We start from the raw sequence: 17,374 nt of genomic DNA on the forward strand, positions 1-17,374 counted from the left end.
GCGCCACAAGCTTTCCAATCGCACACATTTCTTCGAAGCCCTGAGATGCAGGTGAGCAGTCAATACTTGGACCGCCGGCTCCGCGACACTTTTCTCTCTTCCGATCCAGAATGCTCCTCGTCTGTTTCCTCGGGCGGTTTTATGCCCCGGTCTGCTTCGAGAACGTACTGAACGCGCTGCAAACGACGGCGCGTGCGTTTTGCGGCCGTGAGGAAAGCGTGCGTATTGCGGCGTCGAGGCTGGCGCGCGCGCAGAGCACGTGGCACACGCGCATTGCGGGGCACAGCCAGGCGCATGCGCCGTGGCGGGCAGAGTCCGGCGCATGCCCCGTTCGGAACAGAATCCAGTGCGTGCGTAGCGCTTTTTTTTTCCTTCTTCTTCTTTTTTTTTTTTTAAACCACTGGCGCATGCGTCGTGCTTTCTCATGAATCGCGCGTCCGTACTCCGTGCCGTTGTCTCGAGAACCGCGCCTGCGTAGTGCGGTGCGGAGACTGCCGCGTGCGCGGTGCCTAGCTTGGCCCGTGTGCGTTGCTCTCGTGAGACTTGCTTTTCCAGGAACGCTGCGGTGCAGGGCTGGGGCTGGAGCCCCAAACGTCTGCTCCTCCACCGCGGCGGCAAGCACGTTGGGTGCCACGAGGCGCTGAGGGGCAGCCGTGAGCCGACCCGGTCCGTTCCCGGGTGGGCTCGGGCATAAATCGGCGGAAATAGACGAGGGGCATCCTGGATTAGAAGGGGAAATTATCGCTGAGCCGGCGCTCCGAGAATCGGCTGCTTGCCCGTCCCCGCAGTGGTCTGTCGAAACAATTGCTATCTTTCAGTCGACGCGCGCGTGTTCGCTATTATCTGGAGGACTGATCACCATAGAGAGCGGCGGATTAGCGGCGCAGAGCGGTTAAAACGCCACTTCCGCGTTTCTACGCGCATGCGTTGTACAGCTTGCCGGCCTGAGCAGCGGGCAGCGGCAGTTCCGCGCATTGGCCACGAGGTGGCAGCAGAGACCGCGGGAAGAACTCCGGCGGCATTGCCGGGGACCCGCGGCGCAGGCCGTGGCGATCCGTTCCGCGTTGTGATGACGGGGGAAGAGCGCGAAGTTCGAAGCGGGGGGAAAAGACGAAGAAAACAAAGGGAAACTACTCCAGACCCCGGAAAGCTGTGCTAAGTGCTTATGAATATCTGTTAAAAAAGAAAACAGACTCGTTTTTGCCAGCATCCATTGCACTGTTTCTAAATATTCACATACCGAAATGGAACTGCCCGGCAAATTTAACGATAACGAAATAAAGCACTTTGGCAGAAAGCACAGGGCTATATTAACGTTTGCTCAGCCTCTGTCTTGTTCACATTTTAATGTGTTTTTTTCCAAGGTCTTTCTTCAACTCCAGGTTTCATTTTTGGCTTTTTATTCTTTTTAATGTCATAAAACGGGTAGTTTTAGGCCCTAGCAGGTCTACGCAGGCAGAGACAAAGTTGCAGTTCTGAGATTCTTGGGGACCGTTACATCATTTCCACAAAGATTAACAAAACCTGCAGTTCTCCACTTAAGTTTACAGATGGAAAACATGAATTCAGCTGCATGGAAAGAATCGATGTGTCACAGCTGCCATCGGCAGGATGGCCAGAGAGTTGTGCAGGTCCACTGCTTGCTCAGCTGCACCTTTTTATCTGCCCTTCTCTGGTCCTCCTGCAGCTGGTCAGATAGCCCACAAGGGCACGGGGGACGCAGACCCCCCCGGCCAGCTGCAGCAGTCGCTCCTGCCAGTGCTCCCTTTCCTCCCGACCATTCCCATTTTGCAGGCTGGTGCCCTGTGTGGCAGAGGAGGAGAGAGCTGCGGGCAGAAGGAAAACAGGGTGCTGGGATTCCTCCAGCCCGCTGCCAGATGTCTTCTCTGGCATGTTGGGGGTGGGCAGAGGACTGTGGGAGCAGCTGCGAGGCTCTGGGCAGGAGGGAAGGCAGCAAAGATGCAGCTTCAGGCAGCGGACTCTGAGCTGGAGCGGTGCAGCCAGGCACGGCTGCACAGCTCACAGTCTGGACACACGGAAGAAGTTCGTCCAGCTGAGGGCTGCAGGGCTGTCCTTACCAAGCGCTCCCCCATGCTGCAGTTCTGCATGGGCACCGATTGCTCAAGCTCTTCCCACTGCAGGAGCTCAGAAGCGACAACAGCCCCGACCCCAAACCAGGCAGGTAATGACAACATACACACACAGATACACACCCGCTACAGAATCTGGCACTCTACAGTCCTCCCAGAGCTTGTTGCTGCTTTTTAGGCTGCTCCACCGCTATTCTGTCCTTTTCCCTTCATTCCCCTATGTCTCGCCCCCTTCCTTCGCCCCGTGCCACCCCCATTCCTTTTTCAGGCTTCCTCCTTTCTTTCCTCACTTCCTTCCCCGTCCCTTCCCCCACAGGCAACGGCCTGTGTTCTGCTGCTGTTTCAGCTGACAATCCTGAAACCACACTTTTCAAAGACATTGGATCAGATCGCATACTGTCACTGATTTAAAAAAGAAAACAACAAGTGCAGTATTATGTATGGATAACAAACTCCTACCTGCTTGAAAAACAGTAGCAGCTCCTCATCCTGGAGTGTCACCATCACCCCCACGTTGGGCTGGCACTGCTCATCTGCCCCGCACTGCTGCTCAAACTCCTGGCACAGCCTGCCACCTCCTTGTGTCACCTCCACGTGCCACCTCCTCTTGCCTCTGTAGTTCTGACCCCACGCGTCAACCCCATGTCCCTCCGTGTCCCCCCATGTCCCTGTGTCCCCATGTGCCCTCTCATGTCCCCTCAAGTCCTCCCACGCCCCCTGCCCCGCTTTGCTCCATGCCGATGTTGTCGGCTTGAGGACAGGGACGGGGATGCCTGTGGGAGTGGAGTCCGGGGAGACGTTGCTGGCCATGCGCAGTGGGGTGACGGTGTCCTCGGGGCATGGCTGTGACAGTGGGGTGAGGGTAGCACCCCACAAGTGGGGATCATTGCCCCCAAAATGGGGCTTGTGCCCCCTGCATGTGGGCAAGTTGTATGGGGAGTGCGTTCTGGAGATGCTTTGTCTGTTCTCCAGATCTGCAGTGACTTCAGCAATCCCACGTCGTGCCGCAGCAGAAATGGGTCCTGCGGTACGTCAGTGATCTGTGACTTGAGGAGCGCAGGGGCTGCACGAAGTACGCACGCTGCAGCCTCCCTACTTCTTTGGGGTTTGGGATTGATGTTGGAGCCCAATGGCTACACGGTGCCTTACAGGCAGGTGCCAGCTTCACCCACTGAGGACACCAAATCGTAAAATATTTTCACGATGGTCTTTAATCGCTGCGTGAGTAGGTAATGCACATTTCTCACTGGGGAGCCATAAGCTGACCCTGACAGTTTGGCAAACAGCACTCGCTCCACTCACACCGTAATCACAGCCTTTTCGCTGCACATGCGGCTTCTCAGCATCTTGCTGCATCAGTATGAAAATCTGTGCTCTCCTACCTATGAGAAATTTTATCAGTTGCCTTTGAGGACATCTGACTGGAATCAAAATATGTGGGCCATCCTTGCTCATTCAGTGATAAACTTCCCCTTGCCAGACAGGCAGACCTAATTCGCTTTTTTTTTTTTTTTTTTTTTTATTCATGACGTTATGGGAACTTTGAGATCACAGCCTGAAGCAGTGATGGAGCATCTGGTGAGGGGTGGTGCAGCCCTGCAAGCACAGGTGGAAGCAATGCAGCTGTGGGACCAGGTGGGGCTGAGCCTGGCTCCACCCCTCCCTCACCTCATTTAAGGGCTGGCAGCCCCCAAGGCAGCGTCTTTTGCTGGAGACTGCCTGCTGTGGACTGTTGGGTGAGTGCTCTTTCCTGGAAAGAGGCAACTGATTTTTGTTCCATGCTGTAGGGCTTTGATCTTTGCCCTCTGATCTGAGGGGATCCAAAGCTGGACTGGAGCAGCTATGTCTGCTATGCTTGTTCTTATTGTTCTTTTCAGTTCTTTTCTTAAGGGAGTGAAGGGGTTATCTCCCTTTCTCCGAACTGGTAATGGAGGGGCTGACATACATTCCTTTCTTTTGCTCTTGTCTCATTCCTGGAATGCTTCAGTCAGTCCCAAGGTAATGCTGGTTGGCTGACTGAGCATTGCAACTCTGGAAATGCCTGGAGCTAATGCGCTTTTCCGTAAAGGGATCCTGTGTTCTCCAGGTTTCCTCTGTAACTCTTCTTAAGTTCAATACCTTCTTGTGAAGTCTCTGTTCCCTCTTTCATGATTCTCATTGCCTAATCTCCAACCTGAGACTCCAAACTCGGTTTGTCTGCTACCACGTTGTCCCAATCCATTTCATGACGCGTACCCTCTGCATCCCCCTCCATGTTCCCTCTGTGACCTCGTGTCCCGCCTGTGTCTGTGTCCTCCCTGTGTCCTCTGCCCACGTCCCCTCTGTGTCTCCTGTGCCACGTATTAATTCAGCCCATGCTGAGTATTGTTTAAGGGCACGTATTTAAACTATGTTCCGTGTCTCTTTGGATCCCGTTCTGTTTTGCAGCATGATGGGGTTTAAGGGTTCTCGGGGCTCCTCTGGTTAGTGGTTTAAGCACTGTGAAATCTGTGCAGCGGATAATGAAATGCCGCGAATCCCTTGTTCGTGCATTGCTTGTATGCAGGTGGGTTTTGCGATGGCTGTAGGACGCTCACTTAAAGATGGAATGGGGCTCATAAGGGGCTCGCCTGGCTCCCTGGGCCCAATAAGCTTCCGTCCCAATAAGCTTCGTGGCTAGTAGTAGGGTGAGGTGCATGTATCGGGCTGGGACCTGAGCTTAAGAAAACCCCCGGCCCCAGTGGCCGTTTTCTTCATCCGCACGTAGTGTAATACAGTCTCCACTACTTGAGCATACTGAACACGAGTATTCTGTTCCTGTCTTGTCTGGTTCTCTCCTAGACCTCCCTTACAAATTTGTCAGTAGTAACAGATGTCAGGGCACAGTTCTCAGAGCACGCTGTGGCTGTCCACCCCAGGGTCCTAGGGTTCTTTCTGTTTTTATGGCAGACCTGGCTTCGTATTCATAGGAAACAAAGGATTGTCTTCTACTGGACCACTTCATCTGGATCGCCCCAGGTATCTCCATCCCAATTGTCAGGGGATGCTGTTAGTTTCCTAGTCTGTATGATAACCAATCTCCCCACCCCTCTTCCTTCCATCCCCTGACTGCCATTCAATAGCTAGCTCTGCAGCTATGGGACCCACCACAGTGTGATGAAGCAGTACCTCTCGTGTGCTGAATACTGGCACTGGCACAGAGAGGCTCTATGGCTGATGTGAATCTTCCTGACTGGACTACTTGGTGAGTTTCCCCAGAGCTGTTGAGCACACAGGCTTCCCCACCTACCCTTCCTGCTCCAACCCCCCTGCCACATGCAGGGCCATCAACCTCCCCATTTCATACTAGACCAGGCTGCCCAGGGCCCCATCCAACCTGGCCTTGAACACCTCCAGGGATGGACGGGGCATCCACAGCCTCTCTGGGCAGCTGTTCCAGCACCTCACCGCTCTCTCTGTAAAGAACTTCCCCCTGACATCCAACCTAAATCTTCCGTCCCTCAACTTAAAATGTTTCCTCTTGTCCCTTGCTGTGAAAGATATTTTCCTGATATCTAACCTAAATTTTCCCTTCTTCTTTCCTTCAGCTCCCCTTTGGGTATCGAGAGGCTGTTACCAGGTCCCCTCGGAGCCTTCACTTCTCTGGGCTGAACAGCCCCAGCTCTCTCAGCCTGTCCTCACAGGTGAGGTGTTTGATCCTTTGGTTTTTTTTTTTTTTTTTTGTGGCCATCCTCTGCATGTGCTCCAACGGGTCCATGTCTCTTCTGCACTGAGGGCTCTTCATATGGACGCAGTACTCCAGGTGAGGCCTCTTCAGCACAGAGCAGAGGGGCAGGATCACTTCTTTTAACCTGCTTACCGCACATCTTTTGGTGCAGACCAGGATGTGGCTGGTTTTCTGGGCTGGGAGGGCACTTTGCTGGCTCGTGTACAGCTTGGCATCCACCAGGTCTTTTGGGACAGGCCTAGGCTCAGCCCTTTCATCCCCCAGCATGTATCAGTAGTGGGGGGTTCTCTTGTCCCAGGTGCAAGACACTGCGCCTGGATTTGTTGAACCTGATGAGGTTTGTCTGTGCCCGCAGCTCAAGCCTGTCTAGGTCCCCCTGGCTGGCGTCCCGTCCCTCTGGCGCGTCACTGCTCCCCACAGCTTGGTGTCGTCAGCAAATTTTCTGAGGGTGCGCTCGATCCCGCTGGTGATGTCACTGACGAAGATATTGAAGAGTCTCAGCCCCAGCACGGACCCCTTTGAGATGCCATTCATCACCGATCGCCATCCAGACACGGAGCCGTTGGCTCCTGGACTCGATGCTGCAGCCGGTTCTTTGTCCATTGAACAGTCCGCTCACCGAATCCGTGTCCTTCCAATTTGGAAAGAAGGATGTTGCGGGGTATTGTGTCAAAGGCCTTACTGAAGTCCAGGTGGATGATATCAGTGGTTCTTCACTTGTCTGTTGATGCAGTGACACCATCACAGACAGCCGCTAGATTGGTCAGGCAGGATTTACCCTTGGTCCTCTGGGTGCTCCAACAGGTCCCTGTCTCTTCTGCACTAAGGACTCTACATCTGGACACGATCCCTAGATATGGGATTATGCAGAATATAGTCTCAGATAAGGGAAACCACTTTACTTCACAAGTCCTACAGGAGCTAATGAGAACTTTAGAAATAAAGTGGGAGTTCCATACTCGCCGGCACCCTCCTTCTTCAGGGAAAGTAGAATGAATCAATCAGATGCTGACAAAGCGCTTGTCAAAATGGATTTTAGAGACCAAATGACCACGGACAAAGCGTTTACCTGTAGCCCTTCTCAGAATACAAACCGCTCCCAGAAAAGTCTTGGGAGTATCACCGTACAAAGTGCTGTTTGGGTTGCTGTACTTGGGAGGGAGAGGTGAGATGCCCGCTCTTGAAACCAAGGATAAGTTTCTGAAGAACTATATACTTGGGTTGTCTGCTGCTCTGTTATCCCTCATGGATCATGGACTGTTGTCTCCAACTCCACCTCTGGAATTTCTAGTGCCCTTATTCCATGCTGGAGGCTGGGTCCTAACACACACGTGTAAGGAATCAAAGCTTCAGCCTGAGTGGGATGGACCATTTCAGGTGCTGCTGCAGTGGATGTCGTCTGCCTTGACTTCAGCAATGCTTTTGATACAGTCTCCCACGACATCCTGCTAATGAAGCTGAGAAAGTGTGGGATGGATGAGTGGACAATGAGGTGGGCTGAGAACTGGTTTAGTGGCTGGGCTCAGGGGGCAGTGATCGGCGGTGCGAGTGGAGAGCTGTGAGTGGCGGTGCTCCCTGGGGGTTGGTGCTGGGTCTGGTTGTGAAAGGTAGGTTGTGTTTTTTTTACAGTAGAAGCTTTTAGTATTTTCTGTATGTAGTATTGACCTTTCCTGAACTTATAGCCCTCTTGTGAAATAGCTGTTTTCCTTCCACTAAGAAAGATGCTGAACAGAGTAGAAAGTTAAAGACTTGGGGCGTTCTGACTGGGGTAGAAGTGAGCCAGGTGCAAAACAAGGCAAAGATGCGGGGTGGAGAAAGAGAGCCCAGCACAGGACAGAACGCATGTGCTCACTCTTGGAAATATGGCCCTAGTATCTCCATGGAGAAGTACAAAACATACGAAAGAACAACGGGTTGGTAATGGACCTTATATGGAAATGTATCATAGCAACAGCATCGGGGAGAGTGTAAGCCTGAGACGCTCAACCAATGAATGCCAGGAGAGCGTTACCTGCGTTGGGTTTGGAGTATAGAACGGAATGAATTTCGCTGACTGTTGCACAGTCCCTCCCTCGCTAATAGGGGACATGAGCCTGTTATTGCAATGACGAATAAACTTTGCTGCTATCACTGAGATCCTGGCCTAACCTGAATTTTTTGGCTTTGAGTGTTTCTCACAAACGTGGTGCCAAAACCAAATATGGTTAATCGTTCCAAGCCGTGGCTTGGCTGCATGCATCTGCCCGCTTCATACGAGGTTTTTCATTACCTCGGACGCTGGCTGCAAAAAATAGAGTAATAAAAATCTTGACAACATCAATTTGCTGGTTATTTGTTTATTGACAAGTACCCCTACGCACTGAGCGCAGGTTTGGTGGGTTTGTCGAAGATTTCCTTCGTTGTCTTTGTCGTCTTCCCTTCCCCCCTCTCCCTTCTGTGTTTTTCCTCTGCCATCAAAAGAGAGAACGGGCTGGCGATGGCTTGGTGCAGACCCACAGCAGTCCTAGCGGCGAAGTGATTTCCGCGGTCTCTGGTGCCACCGCGTGGCCGATCGGCAAAAGTGCGTCGCAGTTGTTTCCGCGATCTCTCGCGCCCCCTCGTGGCCAATCGGGGGAACTGCATCGAGGTTGTTTCAGCGGTCTCTGGTGCCCCCACGCGGTCAATCGGCAGAATTGCGGCAGCGTTGCTACGTCGCCGCAGGCAGCAGGGCGCGTGCGCGCAGGCACGCGGAAGTGGTGCTCGGTCCCCCGGGAAGTAGTGCGCATGCGCCACAAGCTTTCCAATCGCACACATTTCTTCGAAGCCCTGAGATGCAGGTGAGCAGTCAATACTTGGACCGCCGGCTCCGCGACACTTTTCTCTCTTCCGATCCAGAATGCTCCTCGTCTGTTTCCTCGGGCGGTTTTATGCCCCGGTCTGCTTCGAGAACGTACTGAACGCGCTGCAAACGACGGCGCGTGCGTTTTGCGGCCGTGAGGAAAGCGTGCGTATTGCGGCGTCGAGGCTGGCGCGCGCGCAGAGCACGTGGCACACGCGCATTGCGGGGCACAGCCAGGCGCATGCGCCGTGGCGGGCAGAGTCCGGCGCATGCCCCGTTCGGAACAGAATCCAGTGCGTGCGTAGCGCTTTTTTTTTCCTTCTTCTTCTTTTTTTTTTTTAAACCACTGGCGCATGCGTCGTGCTTTCTCATGAATCGCGCGTCCGTACTCCGTGCCGTTGTCTCGAGAACCGCGCCTGCGTAGTGCGGTGCGGAGACTGCCGCGTGCGCGGTGCCTAGCTTGGCCCGTGTGCGTTGCTCTCGTGAGACTTGCTTTTCCAGGAACGCTGCGGTGCAGGGCTGGGGCTGGAGCCCCAAACGTCTGCTCCTCCACCGCGGCGGCAAGCACGTTGGGTGCCACGAGGCGCTGAGGGGCAGCCGTGAGCCGACCCGGTCCGTTCTCGGGTGGGCTCGGGCATAAATCGGCGGAAATAGACGAGGGGCATCCTGGATTAGAAGGGGAAATTATCGCTGAGCCGGCGCTCCGAGAATCGGCTGCTTGCCCGTCCCCGCAGTGGTCTGTCGAAACAATTGCTGTCTTTCAGTCGACGCGCGCGTGTTCGCTATTATCTGGAGGACTGATCACCATAGAGAGCGGCGGATTAGCGGCGCAGAGCGGTTAAAACGCCACTTCCGCGTTTCTACGCGCATGCGTTGTACAGCTTGCCGGCCTGAGCAGCGGGCAGCGGCAGTTCCGCGCATTGGCCACGAGGTGGCAGCAGAGACCGCGGGAAGAACTCCGGCGGCATTGCCGGGGACCCGCGGCGCAGGCCGTGGCGATCCGTTCCGCGTTGTGATGACGGGGGAAGAGCGCGAAGTTCGAAGCGGGGGGAAAAGACGAAGAAAACAAAGGGAAACTACTCCAGACCCCGGAAAGCTGTGCTAAGTGCTTATGAATATCTGTTAAAAAAGAAAACAGACTCGTTTTTGCCAGCATCCATTGCACTGTTTCTAAATATTCACATACCGAAATGGAACTGCCCGGCAAATTTAACGATAACGAAATAAAGCACTTTGGCAGAAAGCACAGGGCTATATTAACGTTTGCTCAGCCTCTGTCTTGTTCACATTTTAATGTGTTTTTTTCCAAGGTCTTTCTTCAACTCCAGGTTTCATTTTTGGCTTTTTATTCTTTTTAATGTCATAAAACGGGTAGTTTTAGGCCCTAGCAGGTCTACGCAGGCAGAGACAAAGTTGCAGTTCTGAGATTCTTGGGGACCGTTACATCATTTCCACAAAGATTAACAAAACCTGCAGTTCTCCACTTAAGTTTACAGATGGAAAACATGAATTCAGCTGCATGGAAAGAATCGATGTGTCACAGCTGCCATCGGCAGGATGGCCAGAGAGTTGTGCAGGTCCACTGCTTGCTCAGCTGCACCTTTTTATCTGCCCTTCTCTGGTCCTCCTGCAGCTGGTCAGATAGCCCACAAGGGCACGGGGGACGCAGACCCCCCCGGCCAGCTGCAGCAGTCGCTCCTGCCAGTGCTCCCTTTCCTCCCGACCATTCCCATTTTGCAGGCTGGTGCCCTGTGTGGCAGAGGAGGAGAGAGCTGCGGGCAGAAGGAAAACAGGGTGCTGGGATTCCTCCAGCCCGCTGCCAGATGTCTTCTCTGGCATGTTGGGGGTGGGCAGAGGACTGTGGGAGCAGCTGCGAGGCTCTGGGCAGGAGGGAAGGCAGCAAAGATGCAGCTTCAGGCAGCGGACTCTGAGCTGGAGCGGTGCAGCCAGGCACGGCTGCACAGCTCACAGTCTGGACACACGGAAGAAGTTCGTCCAGCTGAGGGCTGCAGGGCTGTCCTTACCAAGCGCTCCCCCATGCTGCAGTTCTGCATGGGCACCGATTGCTCAAGCTCTTCCCACTGCAGGAGCTCAGAAGCGACAACAGCCCCGACCCCAAACCAGGCAGGTAATGACAACATACACACACAGATACACACCCGCTACAGAATCTGGCACTCTACAGTCCTCCCAGAGCTTGTTGCTGCTTTTTAGGCTGCTCCACCGCTATTCTGTCCTTTTCCCTTCATTCCCCTATGTCTCGCCCCCTTCCTTCGCCCCGTGCCACCCCCATTCCTTTTTCAGGCTTCCTCCTTTCTTTCCTCACTTCCTTCCCCGTCCCTTCCCCCACAGGCAACGGCCTGTGTTCTGCTGCTGTTTCAGCTGACAATCCTGAAACCACACTTTTCAAAGACATTGGATCAGATCGCATACTGTCACTGATTTAAAAAAGAAAACAACAAGTGCAGTATTATGTATGGATAACAAACTCCTACCTGCTTGAAAAACAGTAGCAGCTCCTCATCCTGGAGTGTCACCATCACCCCCACGTTGGGCTGGCACTGCTCATCTGCCCCGCACTGCTGCTCAAACTCCTGGCACAGCCTGCCACCTCCTTGTGTCACCTCCACGTGCCACCTCCTCTTGCCTCTGTAGTTCTGACCCCACGCGTCAACCCCATGTCCCTCCGTGTCCCCCCATGTCCCTGTGTCCCCATGTGCCCTCTCATGTCCCCTCAAATCCTCCCACGCCCCCTGCCCCGCTTTGCTCCATGCCGATGTTGTCGGCTTGAGGACAGGGACGGGGATGCCTGTGGGAGTGGAGTCCGGGGAGACGTTGCTGGCCATGCGCAGTGGGGTGACGGTGTCCTCGGGGCATGGCTGTGACAGTGGGGTGAGGGTAGCACCCCACAAGTGGGGATCATTGCCCCCAAAATGGGGCTTGTGCCCCCTGCATGTGGGCAAGTTGTATGGGGAGTGCGTTCTGGAGATGCTTTGTCTGTTCTCCAGATCTGCAGTGACTTCAGCAATCCCACGTCGTGCCGCAGCAGAAATGGGTCCTGCGGTACATCAGTGATCTGTGACTTGAGGAGCGCAGGGGCTGCACGAAGTACGCACGCTGCAGCCTCCCTACTTCTTTGGGGTTTGGGATTGATGTTGGAGCCCAATGGCTACACGGTGCCTTACAGGCAGGTGCCAGCTTCACCCACTGAGGACACCAAATCGTAAAATATTTTCACGATGGTCTTTAATCGCTGCGTGAGTAGGTAATGCACATTTCTCACTGGGGAGCCATAAGCTGACCCTGACAGTTTGGCAAACAGCACTCGCTCCACTCACACCGTAATCACAGCCTTTTCGCTGCACATGCGGCTTCTCAGCATCTTGCTGCATCAGTATGAAAATCTGTGCTCTCCTACCTATGAGAAATTTTATCAGTTGCCTTTGAGGACATCTGACTGGAATCAAAATATGTGGGCCATCCTTGCTCATTCAGTGATAAACTTCCCCTTGCCAGACAGGCAGACCTAATTCGCTTTTTTTTTTTTTTTTTTTTATTCATGACGTTATGGGAACTTTGAGATCACAGCCTGAAGCAGTGATGGAGCATCTGGTGAGGGGTGGTGCAGCCCTGCAAGCACAGGTGGAAGCAATGCAGCTGTGGGACCAGGTGGGGCTGAGCCTGGCTCCACCCCTCCCTCACCTCATTTAAGGGCTGGCAGCCCCCAAGGCAGCGTCTTTTGCTGGAGACTGCCTGCTGTGGACTGTTGGGTGAGTGCTCTTTCCTGGAAAGAGGCAACTGATTTTTGTTCCATGCTGTAGGGCTTTGATCTTTGCCCTCTGATCTGAGGGGATCCAAAGCTGGACTGGAGCAGCTATGTCTGCTATGCTTGTTCTTATTGTTCTTTTCAGTTCTTTTCTTAAGGGAGTGAAGGGGTTATCTCCCTTTCTCCGAACTGGTAATGGAGGGGCTGACATACATTCCTTTCTTTTGCTCTTGTCTCATTCCTGGAATGCTTCAGTCAGTCCCAAGGTAATGCTGGTTGGCTGACTGAGCATTGCAACTCTGGAAATGCCTGGAGCTAATGCGCTTTTCCGTAAAGGGATCCTGTGTTCTCCAGGTTTCCTCTGTAACTCTTCTTAAGTTCAATACCTTCTTGTGAAGTCTCTGTTCCCTCTTTCATGATTCTCATTGCCTAATCTCCAACCTGAGACTCCAAACTCGGTTTGTCTGCTACCACGTTGTCCCAATCCATTTCATGACGTGTACCCTCTGCATCCCCCTCCATGTTCCCTCTGTGACCTCGTGTCCCGCCTGTGTCTGTGTCCTCCCTGTGTCCTCTGCCCACGTCCCCTCTGTGTCTCCTGTGCCACGTATTAATTCAGCCCATGCTGAGTATTGTTTAAGGGCACGTATTTAAACTATGTTCCGTGTCTCTTTGGATCCCGTTCTGTTTTGCAGCATGATGGGGTTTAAGGGTTCTCGGGGCTCCTCTGGTTAGTGGTTTAAGCACTGTGAAATCTGTGCAGCGGATAATGAAATGCCGCGAATCCCTTGTTCGTGCATTGCTTGTATGCAGGTGGGTTTTGCGATGGCTGTAGGACGCTCACTTAAAGATGGAATGGGGCTCATAAGGGGCTCGCCTGGCTCCCTGGGCCCAATAAGCTTCCGTCCCAATAAGCTTCGTGGCTAGTAGTAGGGTGAGGTGCATGTATCGGGCTGGGACCTGAGCTTAAGAAAACCCCCGGCCCCAGTGGCCGTTTTCTTCATCCGCACGTAGTGTAATACAGTCTCCACTACTTGAGCATACTGAACACGAGTATTCTGTTCCTGTCTTGTCTGGTTCTCTCCTAGACCTCCCTTACAAATTTGTCAGTAGTAACAGATGTCAGGGCACAGTTCTCAGAGCACGCTGTGGCTGTCCACTCCAGGGTCCTAGGGTTCTTTCTGTTTTTATGGCAGACCTGGCTTCGTATTCATAGGAAACAAAGGATTGTCTTCTACTGGACCACTTCATCTGGATCGCCCCAGGTATCTCCATCCCAATTGTCAGGGGATGCTGTTAGTTTCCTAGTCTGTATGATAACCAATCTCCCCACCCCTCTTCCTTCCATCCCCTGACTGCCATTCAATAGCTAGCTCTGCAGCTATGGGACCCACCAGTGTGATGAAGCAGTACCTCTGGTGTGCTGAATACTGGCACTGGCACAGAGAGGCTCTATGGCTGATGTGAATCTTCCTGACTGGACTACTTGGTGAGTTTCCCCAGAGCTGTTGAGCACACAGGCTTCCCCACCTACCCTTCCTGCTCACCAGGCCATCGATGTTCTTTGTGGACATGGCTTCAGGTATCATACCAGAGACTCCTTAGAGTCAGAAGCGACCATTTATGATGGTCTAGTCCAACTCGCCCACAATGAACAGGGACATTCACAGCTAGATCAGGTTGCCCTGCGTGTCACCTTGGAAGGGACAGGGCATCCACCACATCTCTGGGCAACCTGGTCCACTGCGCAGAGTCACAGAATGTCCCGGGTTGGAAGGGACCTCGAGGATCGTGAATCTCCAACCCCCCTGCCACATGCAGGGCCATCAACCTCCCCATTTCATACTAGACCAGGCTGCCCAGGGCCCCATCCAACCTGGCCTTGAACACCTCCAGGGATGGACGGGGCATCCACAGCCTCTCTGGGCAGCTGTTCCAGCACCTCACCGCTCTCTCTGTAAAGAACTTCCCCTTGGCGTCCAACCTAAATGTTCCCTCCCCCAGCTTAAAATGTTTCCTCTTGTCCCTTGCTGTGAAAGATATTTTCCTGATATCTAACCTAAATTTTCCCTTCTTCTTTCCTTCAGCTCCCCTTTGGGTATCAAAAGGCTGTTACCAGGTCACCTCGGAGCCTTCACTTCTCCGGGCTGAACAGCCCCAGCTCTCTCAGCCTGTCCTCACAGGTGAGGCGTTTGATCCTTCGGTTCTTTTTTTTTTTTTTTCTTGTGGCCATCCTCTGCATGTGCTCCAACGGGTCCATGTCTCTTCTGCACTGAGGGCTCTTCATATGGACACAGTACTCCAGGTGAGGCCTCTTTAGCACAGAGCAGAGGGGCAGGATCACTTCTTTTCACCTGCTGACCGCACATCTTTTGGTGCAGACCAGGATGTGGCTGGTTTTCTGGGCTGGGAGGGCACTTTGCTGGCTCGTGTACAGCTTGCCGTCCACCAGGTCTTTTGGGACAGGCCTAGGCTCAGCCCTTTCATCCCCCAGCATGTATCAGTAGTGGGGGGTTCTCTTGTCCCAGGTGCAAGACACTGCGCCTGGATTTGTTGAACCTGATGAGGTTTGTCTGTGCCCGCTGCTCGAGCCTGTTGAGGTCCCTGTGGTTGGCGTCCCGTCCCTCTGGCGTGTCACTGCTCCCCACAGCTTGGTGTCGTCAGCAAATTTTCTGAGGGTGTGCTCGATCCCGCTGGTGATGCCACTGATGAAGATTCTGAAGAGTCTCAGCCCCAGCACGGACCCCTTTGAGATGCCATTCATCACCGATCGCCATCCAGACACGGAGCCGTTGGCTCCTGGACTCGATGCTGCAGCCGGTTCTTTGTCCATTGAACAGTCCGCTCACCGAATCCGTATCCTTCCAATTTGGAAAGAAGATGTTGTGTCAGAGGCCTTGCTGAAGTCCAGGTGGGTGATATCAGTGGTTCTTCACTTGTCTGTTGATGCAGTGACACCATCACAGACAGCCGCTAGATTGGTCAGGCAGGATTTACCCTTGGTCCTCTGGGTGCTCCAACAGGTCCCTGTCTTTTCTGCACTAAGGACTCTACACCTGGGCGCGATCCCTAGATATGGGGTCACGTAGAATATCGTCTCAGATAAGGGAAACCACTTTACTTCACAAGTCCTACAGGAGCTAATGAGAACTCTAGAAATCAAGCGGGAGTTCCGTACTCACCGGCACCCTCCTTCTTCAGGGAAAGTAGGATGGATCGGTCAGATGCTCACAAAGCGCTTGTCAAAATGGATTTTAGAGACCAAATGACCATGGCCAAAGCGTTTACCTGTAGCCCTTCTCAGAATACAAACTGCTCCCAGAAAAGTCTTGGGAGTATCACCGTATGAAGTGCTGTTTGGGTTGCTGTACTTGAGAGGGAGGGGTGAGATGCTCACTCTCGAGACCAAGGATAAGTTTCTTAAGAACTCTTGGAAATCTGGCCCTCATATCTCCATGGAGAAGTACAAAACTTACCGAAAAACAACAGGTTGGTAATGGACCTCATTGGAAATGTATCATAGCAACAGCATCGGGGAGATTGCAAGCCTGAGTGAGCGAGTGCCAGGAGAGCATTACCTGCATTCGGTTTAGAGTATAGAACGGAATGAATTTCGCTGACTGGTGCACAGTTTCTCCCTTGCTAATGGGGGATGTGAGCCCAGTATTGCAATAACAAATAAACTTTGCTGCTATCACTAAGTTTCTTGCCTAACCTGAAATTTTTGAGTATTTCTCACATGGTCTTGTTCAATATGTTTGTCACCTCCCTTGGTGAGGGGGTTAGTGTCCACCCTTAGTAAGTACCCTGATGAGACGAAGCGGGTGAAGTGGTTGGCACACCAAAAGGCTGTGCTGCTAGACCTGGACAGGCTGGAGAGCTGGGTAGTATCAAACCAGGTGAGCTGTAACAAAAGCAAGTGTTGAGTCTTGCACCTGGGAAGGAATATCCACAAGTATCAGTACAGGCTGGGATGTGACATGCTGGAGAGGAGCTCTGCAGAGAAGAATCTGGGTGTCCTGGTGGATGACAGGTTGGCCATGAGTCAGCAGTGTGCCTTGGCAGCCAAGAAGGCCAATGGAATCCTGGGGTGCATTAAAAAGAGCAAGGGAGCTGATTATCCCCTTTTGCTCCTCTCTGGTCAGTCCTCACCTGGAGTACTGCATCCAGTTGTGGGTTCCCTGATACAAAAATGACAGGGTTCTCCTGGAGAGAGTCGAGCAGTAGGCCATGAAGGTGATAAAGGGCCTGGAGCACCTCCTCAGTGCGGAAAGGCTGGGTGACCTGGGTCTGTTCAGCCTTGAGGAAAGAAGACTAAAAGGGGATCTGATTAATGCTTATTATATTAAGTGTGGGAGTCAAAAGGACGTGGCCAACCACTTTTTAGAGGTCTCTGGGGACAGAAGTAGGGGATATGGCCATAAAGTGGAACACAAGAAGTTCCGCACCAACACCAAAGGAACTTCTTCACAGTAAGGATGATGGAGCACTGGAGCAGGCTGCGCAGGGAGGCTGTAGATACCGGGGTATGTCTGGCAGGACTGAGGCTTGGGGACCAGGCCAGGTCAAATCCAGTGCACTTTGCTCTCATTCTTAGTGCTTGCTTTTGCTCAGGAGGGTGGGTGGTGAGCCTTATGAACCAGTGCCTGCAGATGGGGTTTGTGGAGAAAGAGGTCCTGCAGGCCTTGTGTGACACCCATGGAGCTATAGTGAGGCTGCATCAGTGTAAAACACCAGAAATCCCCAGAGGTGTGAAGGTGAGCTGTGGGCACCAGTAACACAGGAGGGAATGTGCATGCTTGGGTTTGGATGCTTCTGTGTGTTTTAAGTCACTGTGATACCACTGCTCAGTCAGTTTGAGTGTGTGGAACAAGTGTGACATCCTCTTTGACTGAGTCCTGTGAAAGGAGTCCTATGAATTTGAGGTCTGACTTCAAGCCTGTGGGCATCATCCAGGAGTTGGGGAAGAGTATGAGGCAAGGAAAGTTGGGTAA

General features: G+C 53.0%; 1 protein-coding gene and 1 long non-coding RNA gene across 3 annotated transcripts; both read left to right on the forward strand.

The window, feature by feature from the left end:
• Window positions 1–3,597: 3,597 nt before the first annotated feature.
• On the forward strand, window positions 3,598–8,025 carry LOC149915064 (uncharacterized). Of its 2 annotated transcripts, none has more exons than XR_016459892.1 (4): window positions 3,598–3,826; window positions 5,019–5,087; window positions 5,657–5,752; window positions 6,152–8,025. It is a non-coding gene; the product is annotated as an uncharacterized LOC149915064 (long non-coding RNA). The 2 variants fall into 2 exon arrangements; XR_016459893.1 differs by lacking the exon at window positions 3,598–3,826 and adding an exon at window positions 5,192–5,313 and having other exon boundaries at window positions 4,196–5,087.
• A 4,148-nt stretch (window positions 8,026–12,173) lies between these two features.
• On the forward strand, window positions 12,174–17,344 carry LOC149915065 (uncharacterized). Its single transcript, XM_090124346.1, has 5 exons — window positions 12,174–12,178; window positions 12,213–12,384; window positions 13,577–13,645; window positions 14,468–14,563; window positions 14,909–17,344. The coding sequence occupies exons 1-5, from the start codon at window positions 12,174–12,176 to the stop codon at window positions 15,467–15,469; spliced, it is 903 nt and encodes a 300-aa protein (XP_089980472.1). The 3' UTR covers window positions 15,470–17,344.
• Window positions 17,345–17,374: the final 30 nt, after the last annotated feature.

Source organism: Phasianus colchicus, chromosome 25 (genome assembly GCF_987193195.1).
Source record: "Phasianus colchicus chromosome 25, bPhaCol1.hap1.1, whole genome shotgun sequence".
In the NCBI taxonomy this organism is placed as follows: domain Eukaryota; kingdom Metazoa; phylum Chordata; class Aves; order Galliformes; family Phasianidae; genus Phasianus; species Phasianus colchicus.